The 19,057-nt window shown below is 42.4% G+C and overlaps 1 protein-coding gene across 2 annotated transcripts in view; it reads right to left on the minus strand.

Moving 5' to 3' along the window:
• Positions 1–11,398: 11,398 nt before the first annotated feature.
• plekha8 (pleckstrin homology domain containing, family A (phosphoinositide binding specific) member 8) overlaps positions 11,399–19,057 on the minus strand; it is a 31,452-nt gene continuing 23,793 nt past the window's right edge. For both annotated transcript variants that reach the window (XM_060921795.1, XM_060921796.1), the window contains exons 8-13: positions 18,123–18,375; positions 16,186–16,271; positions 15,677–15,735; positions 13,720–13,921; positions 12,881–12,942; positions 11,399–11,864 (exon numbers count right to left, since the gene is read on the minus strand). In XM_060921795.1, coding sequence (XP_060777778.1) covers positions 11,667–11,864; positions 12,881–12,942; positions 13,720–13,921; positions 15,677–15,735; positions 16,186–16,271; positions 18,123–18,375 — 860 coding nt within the window. In that variant the 3' untranslated portion in view covers positions 11,399–11,666. The remainder of the gene's footprint in view (positions 11,865–12,880; positions 12,943–13,719; positions 13,922–15,676; positions 15,736–16,185; positions 16,272–18,122; positions 18,376–19,057) is intronic.

Genomic DNA, 19,057 nt, shown 5'->3' on the forward strand with positions numbered 1-19,057 from the left:
CAGAACAAAATGTCTGGACACAAATCGGGTTTTCAGAAAAGGAAAGAAAATAAACGGAGGGTTGAAAATACAAAAAAGGAGGCAGAAAATGCAAAACGAGTTTTAAGGTAGGACAAATGTTTACTTTTTTGAGGCAGCCCGCCGTGGCTGCAGGCTTTCAGTTGTGTCATTGAATGGTTACTTTTCTGAGGCAGCCCACCGTGGCTGCCTGCAGGCTTATTTATTATAGCCCATTTAGTTAAAATAGTTGATATAAAATGTTTATAGTTATGTGATGGTTGTCCTGATTTAGACTGGTGTTTTTTTTTTTGGGGGGGGGGGGGGGGGGTTGCGCGATGTTGCACCCGGGTCCAGATTAGGGCAGAACTGGCCCTGGCTACATTTCCGGTGTAGTTTGTTTTATGTATGTATGTACTTGCATAGATGTGTACTTGGTCTTCCAATATGGCTCCTAACAAAATCTCGCGGTGCGGTGACGTCATGCGGTAGCCCTCTATAGGGCCTGACTAGCCTTTGGTAACACACTAAACGAATTATCTTTCATTTTTGGCACTTTTTCTGTTTGTGTAGATGGGAAGACATACTGAGAATCCAAATCGCCAACATTTGAAATAATAATTGTTTTGAATTATTTCTTGTCTTATTTAATGAAGGTTGTAATAGAATTAGCCTACATTTGGCTTAAGCCGGATGAGACAGAGACATAACTTTATAGCCATTTGTTAAACAGCTGACAGGGAACGTAATTAACCGTTCCGGGAACGAAATTTTTTTGTTCTAACCGGTTCGGGAACGTCTATTTAATGGTGGAACCCAAAACCGGAAACGTTAAAATTCCGTTTCTGTTCGGAACGAACCAATAGGAAAAAAATTCTGGTTCAAAGCCCTGGACCAAATACTTATTTTCCACCATAATTTGCAAATAAATTCTTTAAAAATCAGACAATGTGATTTTCTGGATTTTTTTCTCATTTTGTCTCTCATAGTTGAGGTATACCTATGATGAAAATTACAGGCCTCTCTCATCTTTTTAAGTGGGAGAAATTGCACAATTGGTGACTGACTAAATACTTTTTTGCCCCACTGTATAGAGTGCATATCACAATTCAAATTTAGTGTTAATATTTATGACTTTTTTGAAAAGTCAGTATAATCTAAGTTTTAGTGTTTGTTTGTGCCATTCTGTCTCTTCCAACGCCTCTCATATAATTGTGTCTGATCGACTGGGAGAGTTGATCAGAAAGAGATACAAAAATTATATTCTTATGAAAATTACATTTCTTTGCATACTGTACTTATGATAAAGTAGGATAGTTATTTAAATATGAACATAGTACCATGAAATGCGGCAAAATACTGACCTTTCAACAATTCACATGCTTAGATTTATGAAGAAAAAAAAAAAGACTTAATTGAGCAAAATGAGATTCTGTAAAGCGGCACGGTGGTGTAGTGGTTAGCGCTGTCGCCTCACAGCAAGAAGGTCCTGGGTTCGAGCCCCGGGGTCGGCGAGGGCCTTTCTGTGCGGAGTTTGCATGTTCTCCCCGTGTCCGCGTGGGTTTCCTCCGGGTGCTCCGGTTTCCCCCACAGTCCAAAGACATGCAGGTTAGGTTAACTGGTGACTCTAAATTGACCGTAGGTGTGAATGTGAGTGTGAATGGTTGTCTGTGTCTATGTGTCAGCCCTGTGATGACCTGGCGACTTGTCCAGGGTGTACCCCGCCTTTCGCCCGTAGTCAGCTGGGATAGGCTCCAGCTTGCCTGCGACCCTGTAGAAGGATAAAGCGGCTAGAGATAATGTGGGATGTGTGAGATTCTGTAAAAGCTATGATCTTAGGACTCTTAGCTACTGTGCATTCAGTAACTCATTTTTGTTCATCATTGTGCCTTTCTACAGGAATATTTCACAAAACAGAGTAATGTACACCTCCACCAAAGTATGTCCTAACTTTCAAAGTAAAATTTTAAGGCCCTTCTCTAATTCTCTAACCCCTTGTTAGCAATGAACAATCACAGTAAATAGGTTTGTTAAAAGCAGACAGCAGCAATAGTGAAATGAGAGAATATAACAGTCTTTTGTCATCAAGTAGCATTAAGGCCACAATTAAAGCCAAACAAACTCAGTAAAAAAAGGATTAATCTGTGTATGATTATCTACCTATGCCTGTAGCATTTAGCAATATAGGATTTTAAGTGGCACTACTGCATGCTGATAGCTTACTGCATTTCCATTATATATATATTTTGGACTGGTGGTCCTTTACCTATACTTACAGGAAACACTGACTAATTTCACTTAGTATATTAAAGTATGGCGGCACGGTGGTGTAGTGGTTAGCGCTGTCGCCTCACAGCAAGAAGGTCTGGGTTCGAGCCCCGTGGCCGGCGAGGGCCTTTCTGTGCAGAGTTTGCATGTTCTGTCCGCGTGGGTTTCCTCCGGGTGCTCCGGTTTCCCCCACAGTCCAAAGACATGCAGGTTAGGTTAACTGGTAACTCTAAATTGACCGTAGGTGTGAATGGTTGTCTGTGTCTATGTGTCAGCCCTGTGATGACCTGGCGACTTGTCCAGGGTGTACTCCGCCTTTCGCCCGTAGTCAGCTGGGATAGGCTCCAGTTTGCCTGCGACCCTGTAGAACAGGATAAAGTGGCTAGAGATAATGAATTGAGATGAGTTTGAAACAGCAATTTAATATTTCATACTTTTTGTATTTACCCACAGTAACATTTTTTTAATCTCTTATCTCTATTTAGATCTTACATTTCATCCTAATATTTGAAGTAAAATCTGCCATCTTCCAGCTGGGGCAAATCTCAGTTTGTTTCCTGTTCACGTTTTCTTTTACGCACCCCACACATAATGGAGCTGAACACCTTACCCTGGTGCTCTCATGAATGATGTAGAGACATTTGAGATTTATCAATCACTGCTTGTGTTGTCAGTGAAGAAGCACGATAGGTTAAGTGTACAACCCCAAATCAGAAAAATTTGGGATGGAATTTAAAATGCAAATAAAAAAAGGAGTGATTTTCTAAATTTACTTTGAGTTGTATTTTATTGCAGACGGTATGCAGACATATTTCATGTTTTGTCTGGTCATTTGTTAATATACAGTACATCCATCCCTGCATTTCAGGCCTGTAGTGCATTCCAAAAAACGTGGGATAGAGCAATTTAGGGCTAGTAATGAGGTAAAACAATTAAAGGAGAACCGAAGGCAATTTTTTTTATTATCAAAATTCTATTTATCTAATTTTATTAAATATAAGAATGCATTTTTGATAGCTATTTTTGTCAATGCTATAGCAAGTTATGAATGTTTGAAATATGCTATGTAATATCAGTCCATATGTCAAAGCAATAGCCATAAACGAGACTCATTGAGACCTGTGCGAAACATCGTAGGATGGAAGTAAAACATATAGCAGAAATCAAAGTGACCAACATCTGCCAACGTTGTCAAAAGACGCGCGCACCCTCTTTCGAATGCTGATGTAATCAAGGCGGAAGTTTTGTTTGTTTTGATAGCAATCAGGAAAGTTTGAAAAAAGTAGGCAGTAATCGTCATTTAAACTCGTTTTTGTGCAACATTTAATTTGGAAAACAGTTTTCAAAATGGTGGTGCTGACAGTTCACGTTTTGAAGTCTTGCACAAGTCTCGTGAAGATTGCGTGGATAAGTAACACCTGCCGTGGACCAAACAAACTAAATTCAACATGGCTAAAAACCGAATAGGCTGATAAGTATCATATTTAATTGCAATTAGTTGCCAATACAAGTCACGATATAAAGGTTACTAAAACTGAAAACGTAATTGAATAACATATTAAGAAATAAAGCAAGTTTAAAAATGACTTCAGTTCTCCTTTAAAGAATGATATGATTTGAAGCAGGTGATGTCAATAGGTGATTGCAATCATGATTTGGTACAAAATCAGTATCCAGGAAAGGCCTAGTCTTTGAGGAGCAAATATGGGCCAAGAATCTTCAGTTTGTCAACAAATGCAAGAGAAAATTGTTTAAATGTTTTAAAACAACATTCCTCAAAGAAAGATACAAAGGAATTTGGATATTTCACCCTCTACACTGAATATCATTAAATGCATCAAGGAATCTGGAGAAGTTTTGGTCCATAAAGGGCAAGGGTGTAAGCCTAAGCCAAACAACCATGATCTCTGATTCCTCAAATGGCACTGCATCAAGAACCATAATTCATCTATAGCTGATACAACCACATGGGCTCAGGATTACTTTGGCAAACCTTTGTCAAGCAGTATAATATGGAGTTACATCCACAAATGCCAGTTAAAACTTTACTGTGCAAAAAGGAAGCCTTATGTCAACTGTGTCCAGAAGCAATTGTTGACTTCTCTGGGCTCAGAGGTATCTGGGATTGACCATTACACAGAGGAAACATGTATTCTGGTCAGAGGAATCAGTATCCCATGTCGTATTTTTTTTTTTGGAAGAAATGGATGCTGTGTGACCCAGGCCAAAGATGAAAAGGGCCACCCAGACTGTTACCAGCAACAAGTCCAAAAGCCAGGGTCTGTCATGGTATGGGGTTGTCTCAATGCCCTTGGCAAAGGTAATTACACCTCTGTGATGGCAGCATTAATGCAGAAAAGTATATTGAGAGTTTGGAGTAACATATGCCGCTGTCAAGACAACATCTTTTCTAGGAATATTTCAAAAACAAAATGCAAAACCACATTCTGCACACATTACAAAGGCATGGCTGTGGAAGAAGATGGTGCCTGTCCCCTCTGTCCCCAATAGAGAATGTGTAGTGAATTTTGAAATGAAAAACTATGACAACGACGACCCATGCTGTTGCACACCTTGTGGCAGGGGTGGTTGTGTCACCTCATCCGGGAAGAAGATTGCTCCTCCCTGGTGCTGAAAAGTCAAACACTTCCTGTTCAGCACCCCCTATTGTTTTGGACAGCCAGAGAGTACATGGCCATGGGGCAGGGCTCACACAGCTGCAGCAAGTTAACAAGGTGCCACTCTCAACCCTCCAGCAGCCTCAGGGGAGTATAAAAAATGTTTTTTTCCTCTCGCTCTCTCTCACTCACTCACACACACACACACACACACACAATGCGTTCTCGTCTTGTGAACACAGCACTTACTTCTCTCCTTTCCCATAGCGAGCTCCAGAGAAGACGACACATACCGCTGCCCTGGTCTCCTTCCCCAACAAGCCACTGCTGATTGCCAAGAGCACCAAGAACCTGCCAGCTCCATGTCACCTGACTGATGCACTTTGTTGGCTGACTCCCTGTACACCTCCTAACTACTGAGTACTCTCCTGCACTTTCCTTCTCCCCTCTCCCAGAAAAATCAATAAAAGAGCACTTTATTTTTCCTCAAGTTCCTAGGTTTGGTATCTGTGTTCCACCTGTCGCAGCTGCAACTTGCCATAGTGGTGGAGAAAGCACGCATGAACACAGGCCCAACCCAGACCCCCGTGCACCAATGGAGCCCCTGAGCCAACACTTCCTGGAGGCCAGCCTACAGCAGCAGCAGATCATGCAAACAGCTAATCAAGAATTACTACACCGCCAAGCTACTGAGGGACCTTCCCTCCCATTCCTCCCTGAATCCCCACCAGGAGGCTCACAGTCTGCTCAGAAAGCTTGGCCCTCCCAACAGCACTAAAGCCTACTTCTATGTCTTTGAGCAGACCACACTGTGGGAGAACTGGCCTGAAGAAGAATAGGTCCCTGCTAACTGGAGAATCCCAACGGGCCTATCACTCTCTTCCCCCAGCTTTGGCCGAAGACTACAGCTCCTCAAGGAGGAAATCCTGGCCTGGTGCAATCGGTCTTCCTGTCAGGTTGTGACAGCCTCCCTTTGCTGGAGCTATAATCCCAGCCTCACCCCCGGGAGCCAGCTGGATGCCCTGCTCTGCACCACCAAGCGGAGGCTTCAGCCTGACCTTCTCTCAGTTGCCCAAGTCATGGAGTGGGTGGCCATGGACCATTTCCTCTGGGGCCACCCCCCAGAAGAGGCTTTGGCCATGGGTTTGAAAGCTCCAACCTCTCCAGCCAAGATGGTGAAGGGCCTTACAATGTGCCCTCGCAACCCTGGATATCAGCAACTTTGAAGAGAAACAGCCTGGAGACAAGACAATGCTTTCCACCACAGCTGGCCTGACTCGACACTCCCCAGCACCGCCCAAGCCCCCAACAGCACAGCCCCACTCAGCCGGACAATCCTATACCCACTGACCCTGAACCAGCTCCAACAACATTAGCCAGAAAACCCTGGCTACCCATGTACCTTCGAACCCTCAAGCTCCCTAAACTAGAGTATGGCTAAATGCCACCAGGTTGCGGATTGGAGATTGCTGAGGTGAGTGGGAGTTTTTGGTTAGAGTAATGCCCAACTTACCAGTCCTTCTGCTTGTAGAAAAAGACTGGCCCAGATTTCCAACGGAGTTACCAGCCACTCACAGAGAGGACAGATGCTCCAGGCCAGCTGAAATACCCAAGCAACGTTACCCAACAGCTTCCAGGGCCTTCCTCATGGAGGACAGCACAGATAGAACAGCTGATGGTGAAATCACAACCCCCTACCACTAACTCTCTCTCTTTTTCTTTCTCTCTCATGTTCCAACAGGTCACTCATGAGGGGAATTTCAGTCAGAACCAGAAGCAGGATGACCACCTAAAGCGTTGATGGGGTCAGGTGCACCTAGTTAAAGGTGAGGACCAGCAGCCTGAATGTCCTCTGCCTATGGCATACTTCTTCATCCATGGGGACTCCTCTACTACCACACTGATTGCCGGGGCCACCCTTCTGAGCTGTTAGTGGTTCCCTGCACCAAAATCGACAGTCATACACCTGGCACACCCACATCCCCTCAAGGGCTATCTGGGAGCCCCCAACACCCTCATCAAACTGAGGAGCCTCTTCCAATGGCTGGGAATGGAAGCTGAGGTTAAGAACTTCTGTCAGCAGTGCCCTCAGTGCCAGCACACCACCCCAATCAAGCCTGCTCCCACACCACTCATTCCTCTTCCCATCCTCAAGGTGCTTTCGAGAGAGTAGGGATGGACCTTGTGGGTCCACTCCCGAAGTCAGGACAAGGACATTAGTGCACCTTGGTAAGAATAGACTATGCCACTCGGTACCCTGAGACCATCCCCCTCAGGAAAGTGACATCCCAGAACATTGTGAGAGAACTAGCCCTACTCTTTTCCTGTGTCAGGATCCCAAAAGACCTTCTCAGTGACCAAGGTACATCCTTTGTGTCTAAACTCAGGATTGGTGCATGTCAACTGCTGCAGGTGAAGCAGCTCAGAATACTAGTGTATCACTCCCAGATCTACAGGCACATTGAGTGCTTCAACCAGATCTTGAAGGTGATGCTCTGAAGGGTGGTAGTAGAGGATGGACACGATTAGAATCTCTTGATCTCCTACATCCTGTTTGCCATCTGAGAGACACCTCAGGCTGCCATCAGATTCATCCCCTTCAAGCTCTTCTTTAGAAAATGACACTGCTTGACATGGCTTATGAAGTAGGAGACGCGGGAGTGAATCAGCAAAGTACCCCCCCTTATTAAACACATATTGGAAGGTCAGGCCACCCAGCGCTGGGTCTACGGTCACCCAACCCAACCTTGAGAGTTCCAGCCAGGGAACTAAGTGCTGCTGTTGGGCCCCTCAGACAATTGCAAATTCCTGGCCAAGTGGCAGGGTCCCTTCACAGTTTTGGAATGAGTGGGAGCCATCAACTACCACCTGCAACAGCCTGGTAAGTGCAGAGACATACAATTAATTGTATGTCAACCTCCAAAGTGCTGGATTTAATCAGTGCCCTTACTCTCAGTATATGTCTCCCCCTCCACAGGACCAGCAGAGGATTCCATCAGCCCCTGGTTCAGCCCCATAGTTGTGGTCCTCAAGCCAGACAACAGCCTCTGGATCTGCAACAACTTCTGGAGGCTCAACCAGGTCTCAGAATTTGACTGCTACCCTCTCCCACAGGTGGAGGACCTCATGGACCGCATGTTTCATCTCCACCCTCGACCTGACCATGACATAGGGCTACTGACAGGTAGCCCTGATCCCAGAGGCCCGTTCTAAAACAGCCTTTTAAATACCTTCAGGGCACTGGCAATATCAAGTTCTCCCATTTGGCCTCCATGGGGCCCCAGCAACATTTCAGCAACTGGTGGACATCATCCTGCAACCTCACCAACTGTTTGCAACTGCATACCTCAATATCATCATCATCATCATCATCCATACCTCCACCTGGGCCAAGTACCATCAGCTCAGAGCAGTATTAGAAGAGCTCCAGAAGGCTGGGTTGACCACAAATCCCTGTAAGTACCACCTAGAGCTGACCAAGGCACAGCACCTGGGGTACCACATCAAGAAAGGACTGCTCAGGCCCCTTGAGAAGAAAGACGTGGCAGTGAAGGGGTACCCAAACTGACCACTAAATGGCAGGTAAATGCCATTTTGGGGCTGGCAGGGTACTATAGAGAATTTGTCCCCAGTTTCTCATCCCTAGCATCACTCCTCTGTGAAATGACAAGGAAAGGACCGCCTGACTGTGTGAAATGGACCACCAAGGATCAGCAGGCTTTCCAGGCCCTGAAGACTGCCCTCACCAGCTCCCCAGTTCTGTGCAACCCCAACCTCACCTGATCTTTCATCATGCAGACTGATGCATCGGAAACAGGTCTGGGCACAATGCTCTCTCAGATCTTCGACAGGGAGGTACACCCTGTGCTGTACATCAGTCAGAAACTGATCCTGTCTGAACAAGGTATGCTACCATGGAAAGAGAAGCTCGTCATCAAATGAGCCATCGTGAAGTTCAGGCACCATCCTACTGGATGGCACTTCGCACTCATCACTGATCATGGGCAATAGATGTCACAGGCTAAAGATACCAATTCATGCATAACAGACTGGTTTCTTTCCCTGCAAGATTTCTCTTTTCAGGTGCAGCAGCCAGCAGGATTCCAGCACGGGAATGCCGAAAGCCTCTGCCAAAAGGTATGGCTTCTGGGCACAGAAGATACCAGTAGTAAGCTCGGAGATGCAGGGGGCACAGCTCCTGTTCAGTGCCCTCACTGTTTTGGACAGCCAGACAGCTCGTGGCTGCAGGGCTGAGCTTGCATAGCTGTGTTGACAAGGTGCTGCTCTATACCCTCCAGCAGCCTCAGGAGAATATAAAAGACACCCTCTCTCTCAGAATGTGTTCTGCTCTTGTGAACACAGAACTCACGCTTCCCTCCTGTCCTACAATGAGCTCCGGAAAAGACAATGTGTACCATAGCCCTGGTCTCCTTCCCTAACAAAGCACCACTGCTCACCAAGAGCACCCACGGCCCGCCAGCTCTACACCAGCTGATCAACGCGCCTTGCCGGCTGAGCTCCCCCAGTCCCTGCATGCCTCCTTACTACTGAGCACTCTCCTTCTCCCCTCTCCTTCATTTTACCCAGAAAAAAAAAAACAATAAAAGAGCACTTTATTTTTCCTCAGGTCCCTTGTTTAGTGTCTGCATTCTGCCCATCATGGCTGCAAATTGCCACAACCTTAAGAACTGTTTGCAGAAGGACAAAATAACACCTGAAATGCTTCAGAATGTGGTGTCTTCAGTCCATAAAAATATTTTAAGTGTTGTGAGAAGGAATGGTAACATTATAAAATTGTTTGGGGTTGTTTTTTTTTTTACCATCGTAGTTTTTCTTTACCATCCAAACTTTTTTTGAAATGTGATGCAAAAATCAAAATTGAATTGTTTATTTTGGAAAAAAAAATCATGAGGTAAAACATCAAATAATGTGCTGCTGTATTGTTTTACACGCAATACAGTTCAAAGATTATTTACAAATTATTTTCGGTTTTAATTTCAACATACTGTACCATCCCAACTTTTTCTGATTTGGGGTTGTATAAACAATTCGAAGGGAGACATGAGTTTGTTAACTTTATATGAACATTTGTTAGACATTTCATTGCAGATGAAAGCAGAGTCAGATGCACTGCATCACACTCTTTAGAAAATTTTGGTTTGAAATATGCATTTATTTACATATACCTACACATATCAATTATATATACAGCCAGCCTTCCTGTCATATCAGGTAATATGAGAAAGAGAACAGGGGAATTGAGGCTCAAAAGTGCAAAGACAAGTTACCACCAGTGAGTGAATGTCTGAGAATAGCACAGGTGCCATAAATGTATATATTACTGTACCATGTACAGCTATAGAGTAGCCTAGAGAAGATGAAGTCACATTTTCAGAGTAATAAATGGTGTCTAAAAACAATTCTAAAAAAAAAAAAAACATCCCCACCCCCAGTTTGATGTATAAACATAAAATAAAATGTATCCTGTCTAATATTTGTATTACACAAATAACATCTGAAAGGTGAGAATTTAAAATTTTGCTCAGGGTGAAAGTGACTCTAAAAGATGGAGCAGTTCTCTTTTTGTGCAAAGTGAAAACACTTTAATAGAGTGAAAGTCATCAATATTAGATACAATATGCATTTTGGATCATTAGTGTATTTCTATCAATTTTGGAACTTGTGTGTTTATCTTGGCTTTGTACAGCCATAACAGGAGTTCATGTCGAGTGTACCTTATGAGACATAATAAAATTGTAGATTCAACAGGTCATTCCAGTTTTCATTGCTATTCATTTAACACAAAGATCACAAAAAAACAACCAACCAAACAAACAAAAAGAAAACCCATGAAATAGAACATGCCCACTTCTGTACTGTTCAGTTGGCTACATTAATAAGTAAACATAATCTCATAATTGTGACTTTTGTAAATAATTTAATAAATACAATTATTAGAAAATGTACAAATTTGGCTTTTATAAATAAAAATATGAATTGTGCTCTATACAAAATGTTAAGGTATTTTCAATTATTTTTCCCTTCATTTTATTATCCTTTCATCCTATGTGTTTTATTCTATGCCCTGGCAATATAAATGATTTTCAGTTCAATTACTCAGCCGGGAAATTGTGTACAATTATCTTGTTCATGCATGCTAAACATTAGTAATACAAGTAATGTCAGGTCAATCCCTGAAACCAGATAAATATTTATACTTTGTGCTTGCCTATGGCATGGGATGCATTTCGAACTGGCTGTCAGTGCTACCAAAGGAATATCTGATATACCAAGAGGAAAACTAAGGATACATGAAGGTAAAATTGCACATGCAATGCACAAATGCAAATACTGTGACTTGAATACCTACTGACAGCTTTGTCTACTTACCACAGATGTGTGTTAATACATAACCTACATTGTAAAACCCTTTTTTAAAAAAGCATGTCTTGACTCCTAACAATGTGTCAAACCCCCCCCCCCCCCCCCCCCCCCCCAAAAAAAACAAACCCAACCCTGGTCACAAATGCAACAAAACACTTGGCATCCACCCTGCCACATACCAAAAAATGATTGTTCCCTGAAAAAACATGTAGATGGCTGCAGCTTCAGAGCACTAATGCTAACTGTAGATGTCTAGTATTGCCACAGTGCTTACTCTGCCCATACAGACCAAGTCTGCCTTCAGCAGTATGGCAAAGCCTTAATCAGGCTCTCCCACACTACAGTACTCTCACTGCAGCCAGAAACTGAGCTCTGTATCTGCGAGTGTTCATGAGTGTCTCACACCACCTCATCTGACTCCAGGCCATACTCCTCATACAGAGCATCCAATATAGCTAGCTGCTTCTCCATGGCTGGTAGGTAGACGGCAAGGTCACGGTGCATTCCTGACATAAAAGCCTCCTTCAGCTCATCTCCCTCATGGCATACTAACGCTGCCATGAAGCCGCCATAGGAAGGAGCAGCCCTCAGTGCCAGCTGTAACAACACACATTCCAGTCAGGGGTAAGGTTTGGATATGTACAAGTTTAAAAAAAAAAAAAGAAAAAAGTTTCAGGGCTCAACATTAAGGACTGCCCGATTGCCTGGGGCAAGTAAAATATGCATTTGGGCAAGTAGGATATGTCCCCAATATGCCCGACTGGGCAAGTTGGAATGAGCATATATTACGAACTATCACCACAAAAATTAAGCTTTTGATCTTTTATTTCAGTTCCTAAAAGCGTCCCTCACTACGTATCCGCCATTATGCCTTGGCTGTTTTTTTCGTCTCGGTTTCATTTACTGCTTTGCAAGTTATTTTATATAGCCCCGCTGTTGTAGTATGGTACGCGTACTGTTTATAGACCCCTTGTGCATGACGTCACACATCATGTGATAATTACAGCTGGGGTCAGACACACACCGTCTTTCATGCAAGCAAGGCTTAATCTGTTTTCAATATGGTTAATTTTTGCGCAGTTTTTGCTTGTTCAAACAGAAAAATAGATAAAAGGCATTATCGTCTCCCTGCTATCAAGAAAAATGTTAACAAATAGAAGCAAACGCTTCAAGAACAATGAGGAAATGAGTGGTTAAAGAATACGAAGAGAGGAGCTCAGCCTCAAAACTCCAGACAAATTAATGATTGTGTTTAAAATGTATTTTACAAAAACAGAAAGTCGGAAGTGAGGATGGAAGACTTTGCTTAAGAAGAAAAACAATTATAAAATTGTTATTGTCCGTTACAAGTAAAAAGCAACCAATGACCAAACTTAATAATAAACTTAATCAATAACCAAACTTCAACTCAATGTGTGATCTTCATTTTATGTTGCAATTCACAACTATTCTATGGGCTTCCTAAAAAAAATAATAATAATAAATAAATAAATAAAAGGTAGTACTCGCAAAATAGGGGGCAAGTGGAAATATTGGGGGGGCAAGTGGAAATTAGTGGGTTTAAAAGTTACATGTCGAGCCCTGAGTTTAAAAGTTACATGTGTAAGACTTACAGCAAAGACCCCACGCACCACCCATCCATGATACTGGCGGAGTGTCTTTCCATAGGCACTGTCTACAAAGAAGTATTCCAGATTGTCATCAGTACCACAATGAGGATTCAATTATAGAAATAGAAAAGAATACATTATACATTAGAAACCATAGCCTATAAATTCCAGTTTCATTTTTCTTATGGCTTCTTCACAATATAGTCACCAAAAAGTAAAGGTCCTTGATATCCTGATGAGTTAGGCTCAGCACCAAGCTGCAGAGTCAGAAGTCATTATTGCCAAAGACTGAAGAGACATATAGACGGGTGAAAAATTGCAGGAACCAGTATCTGTAATGCTGTGGAAAACATTCCACAGAAGGACGAGGGAAGGTTCATTGCAAATCAACACAAAGTTATTCTGACTGATCACCTTTCTATCCTGAAGTGAACGGTCCCTGCCAGGATGACAAGATCCCGATCCACAGAGCATGAGGGCTCAGGACAAAAATGATACATCACATGATATGGTCTTTGCAGTCACCAAATCTCAACCCAACTCTACACCGTGAGTTAGACAGCACTCTACATTACTATCATCAAAACACCAACTGAGGGAATTTTTTTAAGACGAATGGTGTTCTTTCTTCCTGCACAGTTCCAGAGATTTATTGAATCTTTGCCAAGGTATACTGACGCTGTTCTTGGATTTCCTTTCATTTGTTCACCCATCTGTATATCTATACTAACAGAGCAGCAATTTTGGCATAGGAGCACTGGCTTTAAAAAGAAAGCCAATGCTGACTATGCTCCTTCATTTTAAACAATGCCACTGGCTTCGCATGTAGTCCTGGCACTTACTCAAAGCTGCATGGATGTCCTGCTCTCCAGCATCCAACTCGGAGAGGAACTCTTTGAGGAATTTTAATCCTCGTTTGAGCCACAGCAGCGCCTCAGTGGCCGAGTTCCGCACCTGCGCCACTTCCATCTCCACTTCATGGAGCACGATACTCTGCAGAGTGGGGAAGTTGTCTGGGTCTGACTGTAACTTCCGCTGCACTTTCTGGGAGATAAGACATCCTAAATGAACTAGGTTCTATTTTTCATACAGTATTTTTTTCCCTACTAGCAGGTGCTGAAAAATAACGTGTAGTGATGTACATGGTATAATTGATGCATTGATATAATTTGCCCTGTAGTAATTACTATAAAAACAATAACATGACTACCATTATATTTTGAAAATATTTTCTCACGCTAACAATTAAATGTACATTATACTGTACAGTCAAAAAGTCTCACTGTGTTGCTCTTGAATTTTTTTTTCCTTTTAAACAATCTTAGAACATCACCACTGTATTGAGACCACCTAGTGGCCATAACAAATAATTCTCAAATTGTGACGTGCCCAACTGTCCTGGTCACAACTGTAGTGATACGAGTAATAAAAGCAGAGCAATCTGTTTATAATGCTTTCCTGCTACGGTATAGCAATAATACAGGCATGCAAGATGATGTTTAAAAGTTGTGAATCTTGGATTTAAATTGCAGTAAAGCCTAAAACAAGAATGCAGGGGGAGAAAAAAAAAGATTAAAAGACTTCAGAACTTCAAGGTTAATTTACTGTACAGTATAGAGATATTGCAAACTGTTAACTATAGAACTCATCCAAATATCAGTGTGATATTACTGAGGAATTCCACTTTTATCCACTTCCATGGAATCTTTGACACTGTGATGCACCCTTGATTTTTGTAATCAACCATCCTCTTAATTTAATCACGCACAACAGTACTGAACTTCACAATGAAGTCAAAACACTGAGAAAATTAATTCTAGTAAAAATAGCAACAAGATTTTTCTTATGACCACTACGTTATTCAAGCAGGAAAGATATGTTTGGAGAATACTGTATATGTAGAACATTGCTTTTAGGCCTGCATTCATTTGACACCGAGTATCACTATCAGGTTATCACTGACCTGAAACATGGATCATACAAAAATCACATCTGATGAATTTTCTCAATCTGCTCCAGTTATGTTGCGAATGTGTGATGGTCTCGGACACAATCCAAATTTTACTAGTGTACCGATGAAAAGTCTTTTTTAAAAAAAAAAAAAAACACACCACAATCTCCCTGGTGATGTTTTACATAACATGGCAATATGGAGAAAATCAACTTTAACAAGAGTGCTCTGAGAGCACAATATCTCCCGCTACAATATATTGCAAACAAAATTGCAATGTGGCAAAAGCCTTTTGCCAAGTTTCATGAAATTCCTCCAAAAATTGTGAGAGGAGTTGATTTCAGAAGGTGAGAACCCTTTCCGGGACGGATGGACGGACAGATCGACGAACTTCGCCACGACATAATCCCCCTTCGGGCCTTTTGGCCAGCGGGGGGATAATAAAAATAGAAAAATCGAATTGTCTTCTTTAGTAACCGTTCTGTCCTGGTCGGGGCTGCGGTGAGTCTGGAACCTATTCTGGTAACACTGGGCCCAGTGTGGTAGAATTCGCCCAGGATGGCACACCAGTCCATCACAGATCACAAATTCTCCTACATGTTTTTGAACTGTGGGAGGAATCCCACATGAAAACATGGGGAGAACATGTGAAACTCCACCCAGACAGTAACCCAGGCTCAGAATATCCAGGGTGGCAAAACTTAAATAATAATACTGCACCACTACGCCACCTTATTCTTATTAGTGGTTGATCAAAATCTTCAAAACAGTGCATCAATCTACGAAGAGGAGGAGAAATGTGGAATTCCCTTTAATTCTCTGTATGTTTGCTGGATGTTACTACTCACCTTAATGTTGCCCACAAAATCCATTTTAACTGGAGCGAAGACTTTTGGTCCCAGCTTGTCTGAAGAGAAAAAGTCATCATTTCGCTGTTGAGTATTTAGCATATCAGATGTCTACATATGTAGTGAACGTGCTCCCACGGCTGGACAAGCAGGGAATGGACCCACTGTTACAGCAAAGGTACAGGCCATAGCAAGTAGCAAAAGTGTGCTGACTGGCTGATCAGAAAAGTGACCCGAGGTTTCATTTCACAATGACAATCCCACCATTTATACCTAATCACCAGACCATCTACAATGTGTGCAATAAAACATGCACGATCCCCCAACCGATACAGCAAGTGAAGCCACAGCTGCTGGATCAAAAGTAGGAAGGATGTGCAGGATGAAAAAAGAAAGAAAGCTGAGCAAGTGGTAATGCCTTTAATTGTAAGAAGGAAAAATGGTATTGGAGAGAGAGAGAGAGAGAGAGAGAGAGAGAGAAAGGAGAGAGAAAGGAGAGAATGTCCTACCTAATACTGGCACTATAGCATAGCAAGAGTCCAAAAAGGCTCGTGTAGGGATACCACTGTCGTCCTCCAGTCTTATATCACTAAATCTACAAAAGGAACGCCACAGACATTCAAAAAATGATAATGTATTACCATGCACTCCAGCTTAACAGTTGTTTATTTGATGAACACAAATAACACAGACAACACAAAGAACACAACTGAAGCAAAGGGGGGGGGAAAGAAACCAAAAAAAAAAACACCAACAACAACACAACCCTCATCAAACTTAGAGGGGGAACATATGTATTTTTGTCATTTGTGACAAACTCAAAGAACGCTTAAGAATCTGCACTACTGCTTTGATTTACTTACTTATAAGTAACTAATAATATTTGCTGAGGTACTGGATTTCACATTTTTTTCTGTGCAATATTCACAAATGACTGTACTGCAATACTGAAAAGCTGTTTTTCTCTCCTGTTTCGGAAACATAAAAAAAAAAAATCACCCTCACTACTGTAGGCGTGATTATGGTGTAATTGTCTAATACAGAGGTTTTCAAAGTGTGGGAGAGTCAACCCCCACTCAGAGAGCAAATAAACAACAGCGCCCCCCCTTACAATTTTTGCTGTTGCTATACTTAATGTTCCATTCGTATTTAAAAAAAATGGTTGTTGTACACATTATTTTTTTTCTTTTACACATTTTAAACATCTGTGTCCGGGTTCGAGCCCCGTGGCCGGCGAGGGCCTTTCTGTGTGGAGTTTGCATGTTCTCCCCGTGTCCGCGTGGGTTTCCTCCGGGTGCTCCGGTTTCCCCCACAGTCCAAAGACATGCAGGTTAGGTTAACTGGTGACTCTAAATTGACCGTAGGTGTGAATGTGAGTGTGAATGGTTGTCTGTGTCTATGTGTCAGCCCTGTGATGACCTGGCGACTTGTCCAGGGTGTACCCTGCCTTTCGCCCGTAGTCAGCTGGGATAGGCTCCAGCTTGCCTGCGACCCTGTAGAAGGATAAAGCGGCTACAGATAATGAGATGAGATGAGAAACATCTGTGCTTTTTAAAACTTTTTTTTTTTACACATTTTAAACATCTTGTTTTACACATTTTAAACATCTCATAGCATCGTTAGTTAGCACCTCTTGGCAGACAGCACACTCTGGCAGTGGAGCATCTTCAGATCCAGTCCATGAAAATCCAAACTTTAAATAATCGTGGTCAGACTTCCTTCTTTTTCTGCTTGGCCCAGACTCTGTCTCCTCACTCACTGTAGCTTTAGGTACTAAAAATCGATCCATTTTGTCTCTGGCAAAGGCTAGCTGAAGTTCGCTAAATGTCCGCAATAGTAACTTATTCTGGTTTATTTTTCCTCACGTTGCGCCCCCCCTGAAGAACTCTGGCGCCCCCTAGGGGAGGCGCGCCCCACACTTTGAAAAGCCCTGGTCTAATACCTTCACCTTTTACTGACAATTCCTTTATTGCACAAAGGAGGTAGGAGAAAAAGTGTAACAGAAAAGGCTTTACAAACCTAGCATTATAAGAAACATCCTGAAATCACTTGTGTGAGGAATCACGATTTAAAAAAAAAAAAAAGCACCTGATTTTTTCATTACTCGTTTCCAAATATGACATTATATACGGATGATGAACGTCAGATCATTGTAAGTCTCTATAATTCTGATTGCATTAATATTGCTTAAAAAGCACACTATTTAATTAGCAGCACTGTGCAAATAAATGTTTTAATCTATATTATTCATCAGAATATGATTCACTGGTGCTAAATGATTAGAAGTCTAATCCTTAAGTACATTAAAATTCCTAATCCCAATAAACTACCTATTCCTACAAAGGAATCATGTGCTGTATGATGTTTGTATGAACATTATGAAAGTTAGACTTGAAGTTACACACGTTTATTTTTTATAGATCACAGCACCGGAGGCTCCTCATACCTGTGGCTCATACTACTGAAGAATGTTGCCACCTGATCTTCCTTTTCCTGTTTACCCTCTGACTCGAGCTCATGCACTTCTGAGTCAGCCTCTTGGCTTTCCTGGGGGATGGGCTGCTCTTCCTGTTTCTCTAATGTGCGAGTTAATTCTGGACGCACGTCTTCTCCTGTGTTCCTTGTGGGAACATCACCCTTGGCATGATCCTGAAGATCCTCCACCTGGCCGTCACATTCTTCCTCCATACAACTGGTCTCTGTAAAATATGGTAGTAACAATTGACCAGTACTAAAAATTCAAATCCACATCTATGGACCCTTTTCACGTGACGTCACGGCAAACGCGGCCGCCATTTTGGACATGTACTACCAGTAGTTTACCACAGCCAACATTGAGGAACGGCAGCAAAGAAAGTTTTACTTTCAGCAAGACTTCCATCATGCCACTATATTGTTGTGCACCTGGATGTAGTAACCATCAACAAACAAGGCAAGGTTTATCATTTTATCGGATCCCGACAGAGAAGATGGATAGCGGCCATTAACAGGAAAGATTGGCAGCCCTTGGCGTACCAACGCTTGTGTAGTGACCACTTTGTTGGAGGTAAGACGAATAAAATTAGCCAGAAAAGGCATTACATTGCTGTTAACATTCTGTGGCGGCGAGTGTGTAACCAAATAGGTTAAAATAACCCATTGTAACCTCTTTGTTCTTCTGTAGTAGCTATTGTTGACTAGCTAATGTCAACAACATAGTTGCTAGTATGTTACTGTAGCAATGTTTACATTCAGTCATTTGGATGATTGTTAAAACCTTTCAGTCTCAAGTTTTTCCTTTACTGTATTTACTAGTTTACTGTAATTATGATCCGGCAGCTATTTAGGATCCAGTGTAAATAGCTGCCGGAGCCAACGTCCGAGGTTCCGGAGCGCGCTCCG

Source organism: Neoarius graeffei, chromosome 5, assembly GCF_027579695.1.
Source record: "Neoarius graeffei isolate fNeoGra1 chromosome 5, fNeoGra1.pri, whole genome shotgun sequence".
Taxonomy (NCBI): domain Eukaryota; kingdom Metazoa; phylum Chordata; class Actinopteri; order Siluriformes; family Ariidae; genus Neoarius; species Neoarius graeffei.